This window comes from Myotis daubentonii, chromosome 1 (genome assembly GCF_963259705.1).
Source record: "Myotis daubentonii chromosome 1, mMyoDau2.1, whole genome shotgun sequence".
NCBI lineage: Eukaryota > Metazoa > Chordata > Mammalia > Chiroptera > Vespertilionidae > Myotis > Myotis daubentonii.
Window position 1 is genome coordinate 180,631,499 of NC_081840.1, and position 23,109 is coordinate 180,654,607.

General features: G+C 39.9%; 1 protein-coding gene across 5 annotated transcripts in view; it reads left to right on the forward strand.

Moving 5' to 3' along the window:
* The window catches only part of PRKG2 (protein kinase cGMP-dependent 2), a 92,315-nt gene extending 82,873 nt beyond the window's left edge, over positions 1 to 9,442 (forward strand). For all 5 annotated transcript variants that reach the window (XM_059667421.1, XM_059667399.1, XM_059667405.1 and 2 more), the window contains 2 exons: positions 5,019 to 5,085; positions 7,398 to 9,442. In XM_059667421.1, coding sequence (XP_059523404.1) covers positions 5,019 to 5,085; positions 7,398 to 7,493 — 163 coding nt within the window. In that variant the 3' untranslated portion in view covers positions 7,494 to 9,442. The remainder of the gene's footprint in view (positions 1 to 5,018; positions 5,086 to 7,397) is intronic.
* The last annotated feature ends 13,667 nt before the right edge of the window (positions 9,443 to 23,109 follow it).

Consider the following 23,109-nt stretch of genomic DNA (forward strand, 5'->3'; position numbering starts at 1 on the left):
GGGTAGAGTTCACTAGTAAAATGTGTCAGATTTACACAGTGCCTTATGGTAAGCCCAAAGGGACAAAAACAAACAAACAAAAACAACAAAAAACCCACCTTATTTTATGCTACTTTCAGAGTGGTGTTTTTTGTTTTGTTTTGTTTTGTTTTTAAGATAACACGTTGGGGGAGGGAGGCCTGATAAATAGATCTCTCTCTTCCTTCAAATAGGAGTACTATTCTAAAATCTTGCACAAGTCCCCAAAGCTTCTCTACCCAGTTTATTCTCAATCTTCTATACTAATAAAAGGGTAATATGCTAATTACACTGGACATCTTCAGGACATCTATCCGGATATCCTTCTGGATAAAGCCACAGTGGCGGGGGCTGAGGCAGAGGCACTTAGGGGCAACCAGGCCGGCAAGGGAGGGCAGTTAGGGGCAACCTGGCAAGCAGGCAGAGGTGGTTAGGGGTGATCAGGCAGGCAGGGGAGCTGTTAGGGGCACCAGGCAGGCAGGCAAGTGAGCAGTTAGGAGCCAGCAGTCCCGGATTGTGAGAGTGATGTCCGACTGCTGGTTTAGGACTGCCTATGGGATCGGGCCTAAACCAGCAGTCGAACATCTCGCGAGTGGTCCTGGATTGGAGAGGGTGCAGGCTGGGTTGAGGGATCCCCCCATGCATGAATTTCATGCACTGGGCCTCTAGTATTAAAAAAAAAAAAAAACTTTCTAAAATTTGCCATCAGATTTTCCCATTCTTCTCCAAAGTAAAACTTTTATTGTTTTCTAAGAAAACTATTCATTTTAACTTTGTATTTAAAAATAATACAGTAAAACATGGCATATTGTTATATGTTTGCCCATTGTCTTTAATCATCTTTCTTAAAAATAGAGTTCCTCCCTTCCCTGTTTATGAGATAACTTATAAAACAAGGCACCAATTTTGTCTCCCACACTTCTTTGAGAAAAGAGATAATATACTTGTAGGGTACAATTAAATCTTTTCTGTTGGTAGAGGAATAATTTGTTTTGAGTGTCTTCTCATTACCTTTATTATTTCTAGTCTTTAAAATTACTCTCAAGAATAGCTTCAACAAGTCTTCTAAAAATGAAGAAGCAATTTATGTGCTGTTGCTGCTAATATTTCTTTGGTGAATATTTTTCATACATGAGTACATGCTGGCACTTGTACTACTTAAAATTTGGTTAGTGTCAAAAGGCCAAGTGTTAAGTGAATAGCCACTCATGTCAAGTAAATATTGCCATAAGTCAAATTGTAACAAGTACTTAGCAAGAAATGCATAGGCTCTTTGATTCAGTAGAGTAACAGTAATGATTTTTGTTAATGTTTATGGAGTAGCTTCTGGGAAGAGAGCATTGTAAAATATGTTAAAAGGAATTGTGGCAGTGTTTGGTGTCAAAGGGAAAGAATCCACAGAACTTGGAGCCTGGAAATCCCTAAAATGACCATCAGTCTGTGCAAAGGAGCTGATGGGTGGAACAAGGACAGGACTTCTGTGGTTTGGTAGCAAGAACAAGGGAAGCCATGCAGCTTGTCTGACTCCCACTCTTTGACTAGTGTCTCAGTAGCTTATGCCAAAATGGCACTTTGGGGTAAGAATGGCACCTGAAATGGAATGTTCTAGAACCTGTCCTCTCTGGTGTTTTTTTGTACTTTTTCTTAAGTTTAGACTTGGAATGGGAAATCCAGTCAAGGATTGAACCAAACCCACTCCAGGGATGAGAGAGATTGAGAAAGGTGAAGTAGTATAATTTCTGGTGTGACCAACAGACAGAGGATGTGACAGCCTCCTAAAGTCTCCCACTCCCACAACTCTAGTCCCATGCTCTCCCCTGTGGCCACGCTCCACATAGCAGCCAGAATTATTGTTTGAAATACATCTAGATTGTATAATTTACTTAGAACTTTCTATTGGCTTCCCGTCATGCATAAAACTCTAGTTCCTTACTGTGTCCTACAAGGCCTTACATGATTTGGCCTCTAGCCATTTTTCACACATCATTTTTTCCCAAGTTTCCCCTGAATTCACCACACTGAAGCTCATTCCATCCACCTGGAAGGCTCTTGCCCCAGATCTTCCAATGGCTTCCCTCTTCTTTTCATTCTGGCCTTATTTCAAATATCCTTTCTTCAAATACCACCCTCGCTAAAAACAGCCTCTTCTAACCCATCCCCATCCCAGTCATTATCTATCACTTTATTCTCTTCAATCTTCTTAGTATTATCTATACTAATAAAAGGGTAATATGCGAATTGGTCACAGTGCCCTCACAGTCATGAACAGATATGCTAATTAGCCCTGATATGCTAATTATCCATTACCAGTATGCAGATTGACCATCACTCCAACACATAAGATGGCCGCCCCCATGTGGCCACAAGGTGGCCATCACAAGATGGCCTGCAGGGGAGGGCAGTTGGGGGCAACCAGGCTGGCAGGGGAAGGCAGTTGGGGGTGATCGGGCCAGCAGGGGAACAGTTAGGCATCGATCAGGCTGGCAGGGGAGTGGTTAGTGGGTGATCAGGCTGGCAGGCAGAAGCAGTTAATGGCAATCAGGTAGGCAGGCAGATGAGCGGTTGGGAGCCAGTAATCCTGGATTGTAAGAGGTATGTCTGACTGCTGCATGATTGAGGTCGGGGAGGGACGAGGGAAGTTGGCCAGCCTGGGAGGGACCTAAGGAGGGCTCCAGGGCATGTCTGGCCCATCTTGCTCAGTCCTGATCAGCCAGACCCCAGCAGCAAGTTCACCTACTGGTTGGAGCATCTGCCCCCTGGTGGTCGGTGCACATCGTAGCGAGCAGTTGAGTGGCCTTAGCATATCATTAGCATATTAGGCTTTGATTGGTTGAACAGACAACTGGACGACCATACACTTCGCATATTAGGCTTTTATTGTATAGGATAATATATAGTGGATCATTAGATAGCAGTAAGTTCTATGGAGGAGGAATAAAGCAGAGAAGGGGGAATAGAAAGTGTGTGGAGGTTGGGCTAGGAAAAGGCTTGCAATATTAGACTTATGGCTAAAAAAGGTCTTGCTAAGAAGATGACCTTTGAGAACAGACCTGAAGGTGTTGAGGGAATAAACAATGTGGAAATTTGGGGGAAAAGGCAATCTAGCCAGGGGGTCTTAAGTGCAAAGGTTAAAATAGGGGCATCCTTAGCTTATTGGAACAATGGTGAGGAGATAAATGAGCAAGGAAGAGAGAAGAGAAACACAGGACAGTGGTAAGGTGAAAGACAGGTGGTGGTGGAAAGGGTGGTTTTGTAAGGCCTTATGGCTTATAGCAAAGGTATTGTAAAGACTTTGCCTTTTACACTGAGTGAATTGAGAAGTATTGGAGAGTTTTGAACAAAAGCATAATGAGACCTGACTTATATTTTAAATGATCACTCTTGTTACTGGGTTGTTTCCCACAGACAAAAGCAGGAGGACCCATCAGATTATTGTAATAATACAAGCAAGGAATAATAGTGGGTTGGCCTGTGCAGGTAGTGGGAATGTGTTGAGAATTTGTCATATTCTGAATACAGGCATATTTTATAGGTAACACTGACAAGATTTGCCTATAGACTGAGGTAGGGTTTTAGAGAAAGGACAACTCCAAGATCTTTGGTTTAAGCAATTGGAAGAGTTAAGGCAAGTTGGTTGGGGGAAATTTGGAGCTCCAGTGTGGGTCTGATACATGCTAGATGCCTGGTAGACATGAGTTGGGAAATGATGAATAGCAGTTGTAGCTAATAGCCTATGAAGCAATGGAGAAGTCTTGGTTAGAAATAGAAATCTGGGAGTAGACAGTATATAAATGCTATCAAAAACCACAAGAGTGAAGTGAGAGTATTGAAAAAAGAAGAAGTCCAAGGACTGAGCCTGGGATCACACCAACTTCTTGTGGAAATAGCAGTGGAAATGATGGAAAGCACCCAAGAAAGTCAGGGCAGTAGCATGTCCAGAAGCCAAGCGCAGGAGGGTTTCAGGGAGTGTGAGTGTGAGTATACACTGTGGCAAAGGCTTCTAACAAGTTAAATAAGATGAAAACTGAGAACTGTCACTATTCAATGGAGTGGAGGTGGTGAAATCTGATTGTAGTGTGATCAGGAGAAAATGGGTAAATAGAGTGATTAGATAATTCTTTCAAGGTGCTTTCCACCAAGTGGAAGGAAAAAAATGGAGTGAGAGTTGGAAGGGAGTTCAGGTCAAAAGAGAGTGTTTTGTCGTTGGAAGAAATAAAATGTTTCCATTCTGATGAGAATGACCCAGCAGAGAAGATGTTGCAGACTCAGGAGGGAGGAGAATTGCAGGAGCATGACTTTGAATAAAGAGTCTACAATAAAGAGTTACACGGAAGAGGAGTTGGCCTTAGCTGGGAGCAAAGGCAGCTGATCCATGGTACTGGAGAGAAGGGAACATACAGTAGTGAGTAGGTAGGCAGGTATGCTGGTGGAAAACTGTGGACATTCTCTTTTTGCTTCAGTTTTCTCATCATTTGGGAGTGAGGGTGGGAGGAGATCCTGGAAGTTTGAAGAGAGAAAACAAAGTATGAATTATGAATCTATGGCAGTGCGACAATGAGTAGGACAACAGGGAAATTTAGACTGATTATGGGGCAGCATCAAGTGCTCCTTGGGGTTAGTGGGCATGGATTTAATGCAGAGGTGGGGAACCTTTTTTCTCCCAAGGGCCGTTTGGAAATTTATAACATCATTCACTTAATAGAATTCACTTCATATAAATTTATGTTGCTATGAAAAAGCTCCTAGATTTATTGAATTTCGAGTTCTGCCTGCGGTTGCCTTGGCAAGGCCAGACCAGATGATTTTTCAGGACAACATGGCCCAGCCATTGGACGTTCCCCACCCTGATTTAATGTGAGACCAGACAACCAGCATGGTCCAGTATTTCCCTCCGACGACATTGCTGGCAGGGAGCAGACAACGAAATGGCTTGATAGATAACTGACATGCTAATAGTTTTCAGGCAAGTAATATTTCTCTGTACTTTTCTCATTTCTCAGGTGGTTAAGTGGTTTTAATTGGGAGGGACTGAAAGCACGGAACCTTCCATCACCTTTACGAAGAGAGGTATGGTATCCACTATATTGCTCTCATAATTTTTTGTAGGTATTTGATTTTGTAAACAAGTTTTAGGTGCGTGTGTGTAACAGATTTTAGATTTTTTAAATAGTTTTTTAAGAATTTAAGTTAAAATGTCATAATAGTTGTGATTGTAGGGACTAAATAGTGTTACCTATTTGATGAGCATTAGCTTAGCTCTCAGGAATCAATTCCATATAAATCAAAGCCCAAGTTGTCAGTGTTAGACTGACAGAGGGCTTTAGAAATAGAGTATGAACCATATAAGTGATTTGAAGTCTTCGAATAACCATATTAAAAGAGATAAAAAGAAATAAGTGAAATTAATTTTAATTAATATTCAAATTATTATAACTTCAACATGTAATCAACATAAAATATCAATAAGATGTTACAATTATTTTTTTCATACTAAATTTTTGTAATCCCAAGTGGATTTTATACTTTCAACACATGTCAATTCAGACTAGCTACATTTCAAGTGCCCAGTCACTACAGGTGCCTGATTGGACAGCTTAGCTCTAGAAAAAGCAGGACATTTGCTAACTTAGGGGAAACAATGACTCAAAAATGACCTGGATCAACATCCTACAAACTTTATGCTGTGTTCTCTCTGAGGAATTTTGAAGATCTACATCTCCCCTTGTATATTTTTAGAATGACATCTGAATTTTTTATTGTATATTTAAATTGTTATGGAGAATATAATTTTTAGTATGTTGAAAACATTGACATTTTAAAATATAGCACTGCTGTTACTGTATTCCTTTAAATATATCTACCATATCATTGAGATTTGATACCAGCCATTAAAAAATACAGACAGAAATATTATTCTCTCTGAATTCATATGTCCACATTTCCATTTTATTTTCCCTTCAAAATTTCATTCTAATGTAAAATAGTTTTATGCTTGGCAACCTTTATTTTTATTTTATTTTTTTAAATACATTTTTATTGGTTCCAGATAGGAAGGGAAAGGAAGAGAGAGATAGAAACATCAATGATGAGAGAGAATCATCAATCAGCTGCCTCCTCCATGCTCCACACGGGGGATTGAGCTCGCAACCCAGGCATGTGCCCTGACCGGGAATCGAACTGTGACCTCTTGGTTCATAGGTTGATGCTCAACCACTGAGCCATGCCAGTCAGGCATTGGCAACCTTTAATCAAATCTTCTTTCAATGCCTTTCCATTATAGTTTTATAAATTTTAAAATTCCTGTGACCACCAAAATTTCTGTAACAACACAGATATTTCTTCTGGATTCAGTTATAATTACATTTTTATAGCATGCAGTATCAAACAACATAAATATATTACAAAAATTAAAATAATTATTAAACTATTTTGATAAAGAAAATATTTAATGTGCCTATGGATAAATCTTACTTATTTAAAAAATGGACTTAGACTCCACATCAGTTTTATTCCTTTTAAAAATTATGTAGATGCAAGTGCTAAGAGTTGTGTTCACATAAATAAATACATTACACCCTCCCCAAAACACATTATGCTCTATTATAAATAGTATTTTTAATGATCTATCAGCTGATAGTTCAGTTAGGTACTTATATTTGTTAGAAAGCAAAGAATTGGAAACCACTTAATTTGCAAAATAGCCATTTCACTCTTTCAACGGGATCAATAATATTTTTAATTGTTCCTTTGTTTGGCATTCTGGAAATGTTTTGTGGTCAGTTAACCATATAAAAATTCAAAGTTGCCGAAACCGGTTTGGCTCAGTGGATAGAGCGTCGGCCTGCGGACTGAAAGGTCTGAGGTTCGATTCCGGTCAAGGGCATGTACCTGGGTTGCGGGCATATCCCCTGTAGGAGATGTGCAGGAGGCAGCTGATTGATGTTTCTCTCTCATCGATGTTTCTAACTCTCTATCTCTCCCCCTTCCTCTCTGTAAAAAATCAATAAAATATATTTAAAAAAAAATTCAAAGTTGATGAGAAACTTTAAAAAGTAGAAAGATTCTGGCCAATTTTGATTTTTTAAAGTTTCTGATTTTAAGATTTTTTTTATTTTGTAAAAAAAAAAAAATAGACATCATTTCTGTCACTTTTTCTTTTGGAAATAACTCATCAGGCCAGTTGGCTTCCATTGAGTGTGTAATCCAGTGAGAAGATCCATTTGGTGCAAAGGAGAAATCCCATGAGGCTGAGATCTTACATGTAACTTACCAGTAGTTGCAGTTTAAAATCTGTGTTTGGATATGAAAACATTACCCATATGTAATAGCATACTTAGTCAACATCATCCTCATCTTTGCTTTAATTCTTTCTCTATTAGCTCAGTGGACCTACCGATCACAGCTACTTTGACAAGTATCCACCTGAAAAGGGAATACCTCCAGATGAGCTGTCAGGCTGGGATAAAGACTTCTGAAAAAAAAAAAACACAAAGAAAAACGAAAAACAGATGATTACTGCCTATCTACTAAGAAGAGAACTATGAGCACCAATAATCCAATACTGATTATTTTTCTCTTTGGTGTATTGTGATATCTTTTGGAAGACCATTAGGGAAAAGAAATCCCTGCCCACGCTAGGGATTGTGGGTGGATGCTAGTGGGTATGGAGGTGGTTCTGAATTATAATGTCTTATTTAGATGCTGTGAATTATTCATGTATCCTGTTCTTTGCTTTTCTCAAATGTTGAAGACTATCCTATTCTCTCCACAGTCAGAACCATTTTTGTTGAAGGGGCACAGTGTTCTCGGCAATCTATTGCTCCATCCTGATCCATACTCATCTCCTTTGAGTCCTAATAAGGTTTAAAAAGTGTCTTGCCTTTGAGCAACTAAGTCATCCAAATAGCATCAAGAACAAGGGTAATTTTGCAAGATTTCCCCTGCTCTCAACAACTCCATGTAAGCATTATGGCATCTTAAAATGGCGGTTTGCAGGAATCTTGGTAGTCAAAAGAGGCTCTTGACTTTAATTGTGTTCAACCTAGAAATGTATAAGGTGCTTCTGATATTAGTCCAGGCCTAGGGAAAGGCAAGTTTGAGTATTTAGTCAGTGGTACCGCTCCCTAAAATAAGTGAGTTAATTAATCCAATAAGATAATTATATTTCATTGGGGAAACTTAAAAAAAATAAACAAAGCAAAAAAATATTTTCCATTCTCCTGTGACCAGCTGTGATACCTCAGACACTTTCCAAAACGTTGTTAAAGGTGGTTTTAATGTGCAGTTAAGTGATGGGCTTTTGGAAAAGTTTTATCTTACAGACTAAGTTGTTGTTTTTATAATCAAAGTAGAAATCATGCAGGAATAAAATTGTGAAGGCTTTTCCTTCCCATGAAATATGGAGAAGAGTGAAGTCTGATAGGTAAGGCTGCTGAGTCTTTGAAACTCTGAGATATTTTTGGCAGTTCTGTGATTGTTGCTATTAATAAGCCAAGAGTATAGACTAACCAGAGTTAATTTTTAATGAAGGTGCCATTAGTCAATGTTGATGCACTGTAATCATTGCTGCGTTAACTCTTTGTAAAGACATCTGAGTCATGATGTGTTTATAATTGTAGATTGTTAAGGCAGACAAGCTGCTGAGGAAGTGATGGGACTGTAAAAGTGGGAGCGTAATCTAGCTTCTGCCCTCCTCTCGCCTCCTCCATGCAGTCTTCCAAATAGTGAAGAGAGTAATTTCAATAGCATTGGAAGCCAGTACCCAAGTTCTTTACTAGTAAAAGTGCCTGTGTGTCAACCATGATCACTTCCTCGCCCTCCTTCCAAAATGGATAGGAAGCAGACTTTCTCTGTATCTTTTTGATCTGGCGGAGTAAAATTACTGGCTAAGGTATTGCATTATTCAAGTTTCTGATTATATTTTTATATGCAAATGTCCCAAGGGAAAAGCAGCCTCTACCCACACCCCACCCATATTTTCTTCATTCAAAGAAAGTCAGCTACATGCTTCCTGAAGAAATAAACCAGATAAGAGAGGTCCAACCCAGGAAGGTGCATTCTTAACAAATTGAATTTCCACATTTAGAATCCTTTTGCTGAACCAAAGAAGTTTTGTTTCCTGGAATAGTATTTTTAAAGACTATGTATTGTACATAGAAAAAACATTTTTAATAGGATTGACATAACCTGCTTAAATGAATTTCTAAGATTTTTAAAAGATTTTTATTTGCATTTGGTTTGTAAGCACTGTATGTTTTACCATGTATATATTTTTAAATTACCCACCTAAATGTAGGTAATTTATGTATTGGGTGGATATTAAAATTGTACAGTTATAATAGCAATGATATTCTCAAAGGAGAAATAGAGTTGTAATTCAAGAAATATCTACATATATACAAATAAAAACCGACTTAGACTACTACAGGTATTTTGCCTGTGACTGGCCATATCAATATGTAATATTCACATGTGATTTTATTGTGTTTTAGAAAGATGAAGAAATGAGAGATTGAACCAAAATATAATCCCAATTCCACTATTTCCTAGCTGGACAGCCTTGGGGGAAAATGACTTCATTTCTTTGAGTACTAGCTTTCTAACCTGTAGAAAAAAGGCACCGTAAAGTAATACCTACACTAGAGGTTTGTTTGGGGGATTAAATAAGATATCTAGAGAGTTTTTTGCTGATACCTGTAAAATAATCAATGCTACATAGACGGGAGCTACTGATACTATTTACTGTATCTATTAGAATTAAAAGGGTCTTAATCATTTAGTCCTGAGCCTTAGATATCACTTTTATCTTTGTGCACAATTATGTCAATTAAATCCAATATCAACCTTTTCTTTTTCTTTTAAAGCATGAAGTAAAGATGGTTGATCAAACTGTAGTGCATAACATGAAGAGTTAACCCTTACTCAAATGAAATGCTTGATTAAGAGCTCACTAAATATTTAAATTTTATTTGTTTATGAATTAAGGATATATATATATATATATATATATATATATATATATATATTTCTTTTTTTCTTAGGACATACAGAACATGATCCTTCTATATATAACTCATTATATTCCCAATGGTTAAATCACTCTTAATCTCTGTTTTCTAGGTGCAGAGTTAATTTTTTATTCTTAAGCCTCTCCTCTGTGGGGTCAGTTTTTCATAATTTTCTCTTAATTTAAAATGTCTAGAGGGAGGAGAATGTAGTGGTGAAAAGTAAGAGATCTGGTATCAGAAAGATCTGAGTTTGAATTCTAGCTTTGTTCAGATTTGTGTGACTTTGAAAAGCAAACCACATCTTTATTCATCTGCAACTTTGAGATGTAGATGGAAAACTTTAAAACATTGGCCAGCATCTAAGTACTTATAGGTCATTAAAAATAACCATTTAGAAGTAAATATATTTAATTTTTGGCATAATAATAAATCCATGCATTTTATTGGTAGGCATTGTACTAAGAATATTATCTATTATCTCATGCGCATAAGATTCTAAAATATAAACACACTGACTGTTGACTACTCTCAAAGCTAAACATAGATCTCAAATATGCATTTCATTCACACTTTAGCTGTGGCTCCATTCCAGTTACTATGGCTGTGTAGCAAATTACCCTACAACTTAGTCACCTAGAAAAATTATTTAATTATTCTTCTAGATTCTCTGGGTCAGAAATTTGCACAGCACATGGCAAGGATGGCTTATCTCTGTGCCAGATAAATTGAGACATTGGGTGAAAAGACTCAAAGACGAGTCACTCAATGGCTGGGACTAGAATCACCTGAAGGCTTGTTTACCTATATATCTGGAACCCAGGCTGGGACTATTCAAAGACTGGAACAGCTGACTATGGTGCCTATACATGTTCTCTCCATGGCTAAGATTCCTCACAGCATGCTGTCCTTAAATTAGTCAGACTCTTTTTGTGGTAGCTTAGAGCTCCAAGAGCAAGTATTCAAACCATAAAAGGGAGAAGCTGTATTATCCTTTATGACCCAGCCTTAGAGTCGCCTACCATCACTTCTGTCCTATTCTGTTGTTGAAACACAAGCCCACCCAGATTTGAGGGGAGGGAACAGAGACCCCATTTGTTAATGAGGAGAGTTTCCCCAAAGAATTAGCAAGCAAGTCCTAAAACTGACACAGCCCACTTTCTGGCCACCAATTATTTGTATTACTGCCATATGCAAAATAAATTCATTCCCTCCATAGAGCCTCCTTAAAAATCTCATTATACATCAGCGTCCAGGAACTTGTCATATAAATCCATTCAGGTGTGGATAAGTGCCGGGAGCCGGTCCATCCTTGCTGTTTCAAGGGACCTGGCATATATGGAATACTGTTCTTAATATGTTTGCTCACCTTCTTGGCACTGTGTTTTAACCAAGGTCTCCTCTCTGAGAAAGATTGTTTCCCCAGGTAGGGATTTTCCCCTGAAGTTAGGGAATAAAACCCCTCAACTAAGTGCCAGGCAGGTAATTAATCACTTTAACTACGAACAATCATGCTTAAGCTACATAATCTTTACTCCCTGGAATGGAGATAAGAAACGCCCTAACATTTGTAATAGAGATTGATAGGATTGAATCAACTGGTATAAATACAGATGTAACCAGACAGAACTTAGAACACACAACTTAGAAGTCAGAACTCAGAACACAGAACCTACACAGAACTTAGGAGACAGAACTTAGAACAGAATCAACAAGACAGAACTTCAGAGACAGAATTCAGAAGACAGAACCTACACGGAACCTGGAGATGGAGGAGCTTCGCTGGAGAGAACATGGCAAGGGATCCTGGACTGAACCTGACTGCAGAGGCTGGCAAGAGAGCCTGACTAGAACCTGGTGACTGAACCTGGCTGGAGAACCTAGCAAGAGAACATGGACACAGAACCTCTCTGGAGATCCAGACCAGAACTTGGCTGGAGATCCTGGCTAGGCTACTGATCAACTGAACGTTGTCTCCGTGTCATTCCTTCTTCGCCGACTCCGTCCACACCTTTGGGGACCCCTGGACCTGCTGGGGTTGGACCCCGGCAGATAAGGCTTCAAAGGTATAATTCCCTGGATACGTCCTTTTAGATCTGAAAGACTGTGAACTAAGCAAACAGTCGTCTAACCTCACACAACATTGAATGGGGAGATGATCAAAGGATAACCACAACAGATCCCTGCATTTGTGAAGGGGAAGATGAGAGGCACAAAGTGGTCATTGGTCCATAGACCAATAACTCCCTGTGAGTTATTCTCCATAGCTCTGAACTCCACCTTGTAAAATCTTGGTTCTGCCCTCTGGGTCATTGTTCCTTTTTTTATTTATAAGATATGGTTGGTATTTATAACTGAATAGACTTCTTAGCCTGTTTTCTGCCTGTAGATATTTGGTGGTAGAGATGCCTCTTCTAATTCTGTCCCTTAATTCCAAGCTGTTACATTTCCTTTAAAAACTTTGTGAGTTTCCTGTGTATGAATTCATGATTCACTTTATTAGTAAAAAAGCTACACTCACAAAACTTTTCTGTGAAGATGCTGTGGGAAAAACAATTCTCAGTTGCCTTAATTTTTTTTTAAAGGGTATGCATAGCACATGCTTAAGATGCTCAAGAAGGGGTTTGCCTGTTTGAAAGGGTGTGGTAGGCTTCCATGATCCCTGCTTATGGTATTCATGCCCTTTTATAATCTCCTCTCCTTGAGTGCTGACTGACCCTAATGACTACCCTCTAAGAAATCTATAATAATAAAAGTGCAATATGCTAATTAGAGCAGACAGCTGAACAACCTTCCGGAAGTCATTCCAGACGTCTATCCGGATGAAGCCATGATGGTGGGGGCCGAGGCAGAGGTAGTTAGGGGTGATCAGGCAGGCAGGGGAGCAGTTAGGGGCAATCAGGAAGCCAGGAAGAGTGGTTAGGGGCAATGAGGCAGGCAGGTGAGCAGTTAGGGGCATCAGGCAGGCAGGCAGAAGTGTTTAGGGGCAATCAGGCAGGCAGGTGAGCAGTTAGGAGTGATCAGGTAGGCAGGTGAGTGGTTGGGGTGATCAGGCAGGTGAATGGTTAGGGGTGATGAGGGAGGAAGGCAGAGTGGTTAGTGGCAATTAGGCAGGCAGGCAAGCAGTTAGGAGCCAGTGGTCCCGGATTGCGAGAGGGATGTCCAACTGTGGGATTGGGCCTAAACCAGCAGTCGAACATTTCCCAAGGGATCCCGGGTTGCTAGAGGGTGCAGGCCAGGCTGAGGGACCCCTTCCTCCCCATGCGTGAATTTCGTGCCCCAGGCCTCTAGTGGAACGTAATAAAAGTGATCGGATATCACTGCTGAAACTAGGTTACAAAGCTACTCTGCTTCTGTCCTACTTACCCTCTCTGTCTCTCATTTGCTTGCTCTGATGGAAGCCACTTGCCATCATGTGACTTCTATGGAGAGGCCCATGTGGCAAATATCTGAGGGAACCTCTGGCTGACAGCCAGTGGGGAACTGAGGCCCTCTGTCCCATAACACGCGATGAGCTGAATCCTGCCAACAACCACAGGTGGGAGCTTCAGTCCTCCAGCAGGTGGGCCTCCAGATAAAACTGGAGACCTGGCAAACATCTTGAGTGAGAGGCCACGGGCCAGAGGAGCCAGATAAACAACTCCCAAGTTCCTGACTCACAGAAACTGTGAGATAATAAATCTGTTGTTACCCAGTTGGGAAGGAAAGGCAGACATGAGGTGGGGGAAGCAAGAGTCAAGTGGACACAAGAGGACAAGCTGGAATTGTTGAGGAAAATCAGAGTTGTTATAGCAAACCAGAACCCACGAGGACAAACTGGAACCTGGGTCTGCCTATCTTGGTTTCCAACCTTGGTCAGATGGGCAGCTTGCAGAATAAGCTCGCACCTTTCACATATCCCCAGCTTGAGATTTGTAGATGCTGAAAGAGCAATCTGGCTGGAGCTGGAGGAACCACAGACCCGGCTGCTGCCCTTCACCAACAAGATGAGTCAGTAGATCAGGAACCACATGCATGAGCTGTAGTAGTGCTGGGTCTTTCACTTGACCTCCTGAGGATAATTATGGCTGCAACTCATGTCTGAATTTCAGGTCTTAATGCAATTTTTTCTGCAGCAAAGCGGAACTCAGACCCACACAGAGAAGGGAATTCTGGAAGACTCGTTTCTGGTTTAGCTAAGCTGGCACAGTAGAGTCACTCAATTTCAAAATTACTAAAATACATCATTATTCTTATGTAATTTATTTAGTTTTGACTTTTATGTAATGAGATTTTCTTCTTTTCTTTCTACCCCAAACTTACCAATGTATACACAGAGCGCAAGCTACGTGACTCAGTTGAAAGCAGCATAACCATTTGTCTCAGGTGATTTATAGGCAAGCTCTAAATTGAATTAAAGCAGAGGCATTTTCAATTTTGGAAGATATAAAACCAAGGTACTTCTGTTTAATTGTTGGTTTCTAAATTAGAAATGGTATAATGGAAAGTAACATGAAATTTGATAAGCATAAACGTCTCAGTGAGGAAAAAACAAATAGACATGCACTGAGAACAACAACAAAAAAGGCAAAAAAAAAAAAAAATGATGTGAGAAAAGAGAAACAGCAGCTACCCAGTTTTGCTAACTTAAAATTGAGGAAGTTGCTCAGATTGCTAAGTGGATATAGGAAGTATGATCTGGAACGTTGCCCTCTTCTACATTCTGCTTGGTCAGCCCCTTTTAAAGTCTGTGTTCAGTTTTGCATTTAGGAAGGATAGTCAAAAATTAAAGTATATCCAAAAAATACTTACCAATCCAGACCATCAGTCAAGAAAGTATAATAAAAATTTTTAAATATATATTTTTACTTTTGAGGATCCATAAGGATCAAAGGGGGGAGAATACTCTTATTCTAGAGAACAGTGAATGTGAAGAAAAATATTTAATACACGTCTTAACTGATTCACTTAATAATTATTTATTGAGCACTGTTCCTGGCACTATTGTATATGCTGAGAATCCAGCAAAGGGACAGAGATCAGAGTCCTAAATATACCCGTGTTTATTAGGCAACCAGGTTAACAGTGATGATCTCCAGGGTGTGTGATCATGGATACTATCATTTGTCTACATTTACTAAGTTTTAGACATTGAATTTATATTTCATAATAAAGAACAAAATTTACTTTAAGAAATAAATCTGAATCAGAGAGATAAGCTATATACCAGAAAGTTCAATTAACAAAAGGACTGTTGAATGTCAACTGCAAATTTCATTCTATCAAAGCACTTTCTAATAAAGGCAGCTGACTGACAACTCTCAGGCCTCTCCAACATTAAGCCAATGGACTTAACTCCTTGAGTCAAACTTTGAGAGACTCTCTTTGTTCCTTCCCTCTCAATTCTGCTGTATTTTCACACGATCAAAGGAAGCCTTCTACTTGATAGCAACAGGCAACTTGCTTCTTTGGGTGTTTTTAGCTGTTTCTCAAAAATGTTTAGTTCTGCTTCTGCCAGACTTCCTTCACTTTCTCCCTTGTTTCCCCACCTTCCTCTTTACCCTAGGCGGAATGCAGAGTATCTCCAGATGCCGAATTATCTCTGCTAAATGAATATACATAATTGATTAATTAACTGTGTGAATGATTCTCTCAATAAATATCTGTGCAACTCCTTGTGCCAGGCATAGTTGTTCAGCAATGAACACCAAAGACAGGATCCCGATCATGAAGCATAGAGTATACAGTTGATCCTTGAATAACATGGATTTGAACTAAGTGAATCCACTTATTCTCAAAGTAAAATAAATAAATAAATTAATTTAATTTTTTATTTGCCATTGGAAGTCCAAGTATGTGGAAGGCCAACTGAATGCATTGATCAAACTTTGGTATTAATGGGGATCCTGGAACCAAGTCCCTGCCAATAGCAAAGGCAGTTAAGTTGTGAGGGAGTCAAAAGTTATTTGGGGATTTTTCAACTGTACAGGAGTCAGCACCCTTAACCTAGCATTTGTTCAAGGGTCAACTGTAATTGCAAGACGATGACTATAGTACTTAAATGAAGAGCATAATAAAACTTAACCTAAAATAAAATGTGGCCCTAGCTGGTTTGGCTCAGTGGATAGAGCATCAGCCTGCAGATTGAAGAGTCCCAGGTTTGATTCTGGTCAAGGGCACATGCCAGGGTTGCAGGATCAATCCCCAGTAGGGGGTGTGCAGGAGGCAGCCAATTAATTATTCTCTCTCATCACTGATGTTTCTATCTTTCTCTCCCTCTCCCTTCTTCTCTGAAATCAATAAAAATACATTAAAAAATAAAATGTGGATATGCATAGAAAAAATATGTTAAAAAATAACTGTAGCTTATCTCATCTCCTTTGAGCTTTTACTTACTGGATAGCGAGGCAGAGAATTAAGTTTCATCCAATGTAAGCTTAATCTGATCAAATGATTTAAACAAATGTTGGTGCTCTCAAAGTTGGGTACCCATCTCCTCATCCTATTTTGAGGAGCTTGGGCTGCTGTGGGCTTTATTCTCTCCCCAGGAGGTTCTGATAAACCGCAAGTGTGAGAACCATTGCTGTATAAAACATTTAGTCTCCCTTAGATACACCTGCTCTGATTTTCATTTCGCCTCTCTTCTCATTACACCCCGGAACAAGATGGAGGATGAGTCAAGTCTCCAAAGCCAGGTATTGACTTAGTTGCTGTTTGTTTGACTAATGTTTATGGCAGAAGTTTATGACCAGAGAAGCTTGTCGTCAGTCCTCTGTGGGCTGAGACAGGCCCAAGGCCGCCCTGGATGACTCCATTTCCCCTTGATTATTCCTATATAGAGACTTTCAGGGTTTGACTACGGTTCCTTCCAGCTCTAGATGAGACCTGCTTTGCAGAACTTACTACAAAGTCACCTGTTACCTACTAAGGGAATCCCCTCTCATGAGCTCCCTAGCCAGACCTTTAGAGAGTTATAGATCCTTTTGGTGTTCAATTTATCTTTATTGTTGAAAGTATTACAGTTGTCTTTTCCTAACCCCATTGACCCCCTCCAACCCCCTCTCCAACCTATCCTCGCTGCCTATGCACTATGGTCTGGCACTATTGTCTGTGCCCATGTGTCCATGGGTTATGCATATATGCATATACATTCTTAATCTCTTCCCACCCCCTTCCTGTTTTTACAATGAAGAAGCCAGGAACTCAGGATTAGGATAGCTCAGGGCCTCAACTGGGGGCTGTGCTGTGCCCCATGGTTACAGTGCTGCTTTGCTCTCAGCAGTGGTCGGCAAACTGCAGCTCGACAAACCATGGCTCGCGAGCCACATGCGGCTCTTTGGCCCCTTGAGTGTGGCTCTTCCACAGAATACCGACTTCTGCGCATGGGCCACGAAGTTTCAATCGCACTGTATGTGTGCGCCCGCACGTGGTATTTTGTGGAAGAGCCACACTCAAGGGGCCAAAGAGCCGCATGTGGCTCAAGAGCCGTGGTTTGCCGACCATGGCTCTAGGGCAGCCTGTGATGAATCCCAAACACAGGAAGCAGGGCGTTTACCACTTCCCTCTCCTTCTACAGTTTCCTCAAGGTAGAAGAAAGGTCTGGCTTTCTCCTTTTTCTCTTCTATCTGGACTCCCCTTACACACCTTAAGTTCTCTGGTCTCTTCCACAAAGCCTGTTCCTTTTATAAGTAAAAATAGATAGAGGAATTTAGATAATCCTTTCTCCAGACCAAAGCTTGGCTTTGAATTTTAAAAGCTTAATGTTACCTAAGACTTTCTCAGTACAACCCTACTGGAACTGATCCTAATCAGCAGGTGGATGATTCTAGAAAAGAACCGAGATTTTTTCTCAGGAAGGCAAAAAAAAAAATCAGATCATATTAATAATGTAAAAGGATTATTTTCCATTTGCTTAAATAAATAAACAAGGATTTTTCATCACAGTGACAAACTCTATTCATGCAATTAAACAGGATAATGTGCTGGAATGGGGCAGAGAAGTGAGACAAGCTTTGAATAAATGGCAGGAAGTGCTTTCCTGTCCCTTGTGACATTTGAGCTGAGACCTGAATGGCGAGATGGAAACAGCCATGAGGCAGTCTATTCCAGGCAGAGAAATCAAATGCAAAAGCTGTAAGATATTAATGAATTTGGCATGTTTTGGAAAAAGAAAGAAGTCTTGTAGATTTCCAAAAAAATGTGAGAGCTCAGAGAAAAAGTGGGGCCAGATGACAAGAACCTCATAGACCATGGTAAAGAGTTTGGTTTTTATCCCAAATGAAATATGAAGCCATTTGAATTTTTTGTTTTATTTTGTTTTTGGAGCTGGGAACTGATTTGACCTGATTTATATTTTCAAAAGATCACTTTGGTGCCTGTACTATCTGTAATGGAGCATAAATCAGGGAATAAAGAAAGTAGGTAGACTGATGAATCTCAGAGGGAAGGTGGGGCGTGGAGGTGGGAAGAGATTAACCAAAGAATGTATGTGAATATTTGTGTAACCCTGGACACAGAAAACAGTGTGCTGAAGGCCAGCAAGGGAGGGGGTGAAAATGCAGGATGGAGAGAGTCAAGGGTGGGGGGACAAGGGGACATCTGTAATACTTTCAATAATAATGATAAATTTTTTAAAAAGAATGTAATTGCATTATTTAATTCAGGGGAAAACTAATGGGAGTTGACTCAGACTAGATGTCAAATGGGTCTAGGAGTGATGAGTAAATTGGGACTGTGTTTTGAAGAGGTAACAGGAGTGAGACAAAGAGAGGAAGCAAGCAAGGATGGTTCTTGGGGTTTTCAACCTTTTAAGGGAGCAAATATATGTATACAGGTGTATGTTTGGGTATCTTACCTAATAATAGACAAACATGTAAATTGACCATCCCTCCGCTATGCTCATCAGCCAATCAGGGGTGTATGCAAATTAACCCAACAAAGATGGTGGTTAATTTGCATACGTAGGCAGGAAGCTGCAGAGCGAAGACAGAAGGCCCGGGTGCCAGAGGAAAACTGGTACCGGCAGCCAGGGGAAGGGAAGGCCTATTGTACGAATCTCTTTATGCAACAGGCCTCTAGTATATGAATATGTAAGTATATGTATATGTGTACATATTTAATTAAAAATGTATTTTCTTTCTCTAAGAACAGTTTGCAGACTGTGATCTGAGTTATTTTTCAGGGAGCATTGCCAGATAGTGGTGATTATAATGCACAAGGTAAGAAAAAAAAATAGAAAAGGGATCAACATTTTAAGTACTTACATGCTAAGTGACAGGCAGTGTGCTTTACAAATGTTATCCCACTTGAAATTTATGCCTTAGCTTTATGAAGTTCTTGTACCTACTATTTAATAGATGAGGAAACTTGACCCTGAAAGGAAAAATAAGTAACACACTTCAAAAATTTATTCAACCAACCTTTTTAGAGGACCTACTAAATGCATTATATTCATAGTTGATGGTCCAAGTAGGTAACATTATTACCAATATCAAGACTCTTTACTGGGGGTAAAAAAAGAGTTTCAAATCTTCCTTGTGATGTGGTATATTTTCAGTATGTAAAACTAGTTCAAATGAAAGAACTTGAGTTTCGTGCACTAACTTAAACCAGACACAAAGGCTATGATGAAACATTTTCTCAAGCAGACACTATACCAGGGTGTCAGTCAAAATACATATATTGTCTACATGTAATATTGAAATGGTTTTAGGTGGTGGAGTGTGACAAGGGTGGGAATGTTTTAAACTTAATGTTTACTCTCTCTCTCTCTCTCTCTCTCTCTCTCTCTCTCTCTCTCTTTCTCTCTTCATATTAAGTTCAACTTCCGCTACCTTTTTATTTTTTATTGGAACAAAGTAGAATTGGGGATACCAGCTTTCTTATGCACCTACTTTAACAATAGTCTTCAGTTGCTAACTACATTATCTACACATAGGAGTCTACAGTACTCCTCTTCCATGGAATAGGCCCAATCCACAGACGCCAATGTAGTATTTATAACCCTCCTTGGTTAGCCTTTCTGCACTTTTTTTCAAACTCAGCCTCAATTCTTATTAACCCCAGGAGGTTTGGGCCATCAAAATAATCTTCTATTTTTGACATAAGACTTACTGACTTTTTTGCTTCTATGGCTTGCATTCATGGTGTACAAGAATGAAAATAAATGAACAAGATTATTTTTAATGTAATAAGGGCAATAAGTATATATTCAAAAGATTGTTGGCTACTCAGGGAAGTCACCTACAGAATCATGTAATGAAACAATTCATTCTTCACTCCAACTTCTCTCTAGATGAAAAGGGCAACCTAACGTTACATGGAAACAAATCATAAATCTGTACAAGCCAAGTCAGAAAATATAGACTAGTAGGAATAATAAGCAATTATTTTGGTTCAAAATAATGTGCTGCTATCAAGAGAAAAATGTAATTTTTTTTGGTAAACTGGGGGGATGTCAAATTGTGGAGTAAGAGTTTAGCTTCCCAAGGAGATTACTGTAGGCATGAGGATATTAGAAGAGTAAGTTCTAATATGCTTGCTAAATATGGGGGTATGTAACCCTACTCACACCTTCTTCTTCTACCACTTACCAGGTTTTATTCATCTTTTTTTAAATACATGAATTAAAGTTCACTGCTACAAATAATCTTTCATCGAATTCTAGACATTTATATTTTCAACTTCCACTATATTAGAAGCTTTTATACTTGTTGCTAAACACGTCTAAAACACAATTCCTCACCTTGCATCCCCCAAGTCCTGCTGCATTTCCACTTCTCTATGGAGAAGGCCAACGAGCCGTCAAACTCAGCTTCTACGGCCAACTACCTATATAAAGACACAACTATAACCTCAACACTTTTAATTTAATACTAAATTCAGGACTCTAGCCTTCTACCTCTTTTCATTCTTTCTAACTCCTCTGTTTAAAATCAAACCTTCACCACTTTCTTCAGTTACCTTGGACCATCACTCCTTACAAATTGACTCCACTGCCTACTTCATTTGTAATATCACTCGTGTAACTAACTGTAACTCCAAATCCCTACCTACAGACCAGACCTTACTGCTGAGCTCCAGGCCAATATGCCTCTGAAAGCGTGCACCTCAGTTTTCTACTAAGCATGAGCTCAGTTCAAAACTTAAATCCTCCTTCTGCAGCTCCCATCTCTGTTCAGGCTAACACCATCTCGTGCTTGGATTATTTGAACTTTTTTAGAATTGTTCTCTTTGCCTCCAGCCCAGATTTCTGTCAGTTACCATTTGTATTTCTGTTGGAGTGTTTTTTCCAAAATACACATTTAAGGGTGGGAAAGCAGTTTGTCTAAATTCATTTTGCTTAAAACTATTCAACCAAATTAAAATTAAGTTTTATAATAAATGAAATTTTGGAGAAAGGGTCTTTAGATTCATCATAGAGGTACTTTTTTTGTGTGTGTGTTCAAAAGTAGATTGGAAAAAAAACCACCTAACACACAATGCAATAAAACTAGAACCAATAATAGGATAACCCCCAAACAACTATTGAGTATGAAATTAGATTTTTTTCTTTTCAAATTGACTCTGAGTTTTAAAGATGACTTTAAAATAAAAAGGTCATGGTAGAAATCCATTTCAAATATACTACAAGGAGCCAGAAACATGTGTTTGAAGCCCTCAATTGTGTTTATATTTGACTAGGGACCCAGTGCATGAATTCGTGCACCTTGAAAGGAACTGTGGGCCACGAGGCTGCAGTAGGCACAGGGCCAGGTCTCGACCCATCCTCCACACTACCGCCTGGCCCCTCCCACCACAGCCCCTGATCCCCTGTCTGCCAGCAGCCCCACTTCCACATGCTGAAGGTGCCATCCCTGCTTGCACCCACTGAAGGTATGGAGCAATTGGGGCCGGCACCATCAGCGGATGCGAACTGCTGATCTCCCTTCAGGAGCAGGGGGAGGTGGAGAAGCCCTGAGGGCCAAATGGAGCCGGCAGCCACTGCTCACACCCGCTGACAGCGCCAAGAGATCAGGGACCATGCCGGGCGCTGGCAGTAGGTGGGAACGGCAGCTTGGTGCTGGCAGTGGGTGCGAGTGGGGCCAGCGCTGACAGCAGGAGTGAGCGTCAGGCGGGGCTGTGGCATGCTGGAGGAAAGAGTTTTTAGTAACCACCAGAGGCTTGCCCCCGTGACAGCGACAGGCACCCCACCTTGGTCTGGCACCCCTACTCACCTGCTCCACCATCCCTCTGCAGCCAACACCCGCCATGTTCTGCACATGCCCCCTGGTGGTCAGTGCACATCATAGTGATCGGTTGTTCAGTTGTTCCACTGTTTTGTCTATTTGCATATTAGCCTTTTATTATATAGGATGGTAAGGGAAACACAGGTGATTCCTGAGAACTGCAGTTCACTTCAAGAAACTGGAAAAAAAATAAATACAAAGAAATTATCTTATTGACTAAAGTGTTACTTAATAAGAAACAAATAAACCTTAGATTCTTACTATAGACAAATTTAGGGAATGCAATCTTTAAATTTTAATGAGACCACCAACATTATCCAACATTCTGACCTTCTTTTAACTGTAAGACCCAATCTGTCCTAATACATTTTTGCCCAAGAATTTTCACATTTATGAAGGAATTAGGGAGAAAACGATTCATTTTTGTATAAATGAAGCAAATATCTTAAATTTTAAAAGTGGGAGTGCTCAGGGTTATAATTGGCATTCCTTGTTCCATTTGTCTTCCTCGATTGTGTTTATATTTGATGGGTCAGGGAAATGCAGGTGACTGCCGAAAACTGCAAATTTAAGAAATATTCAAAGCATAGAAAAGGATGGCAACTACGAAGTTTGTCATGTTCCCTTTGAAACTGTCACAACAGGCACTCCTGAGTATTATTTCCTGGAAACAATGTAACTGAACATGAGATCAAGAAGAATTTCATTCTAGAGTCTTTGGCATTCAATCCTTTAGATTAAATTGAGGTGAAACTATTTCTTGATCCCCCCCCCCCCCCCCGCTTTTTCAGTGTAGCAACATTCTCTCACCGGAATCTAACAGCTCAGAATGCTTTTTTGGACAAGACTATCGGACTAAGGACGGGGGTGCCCAGAATACC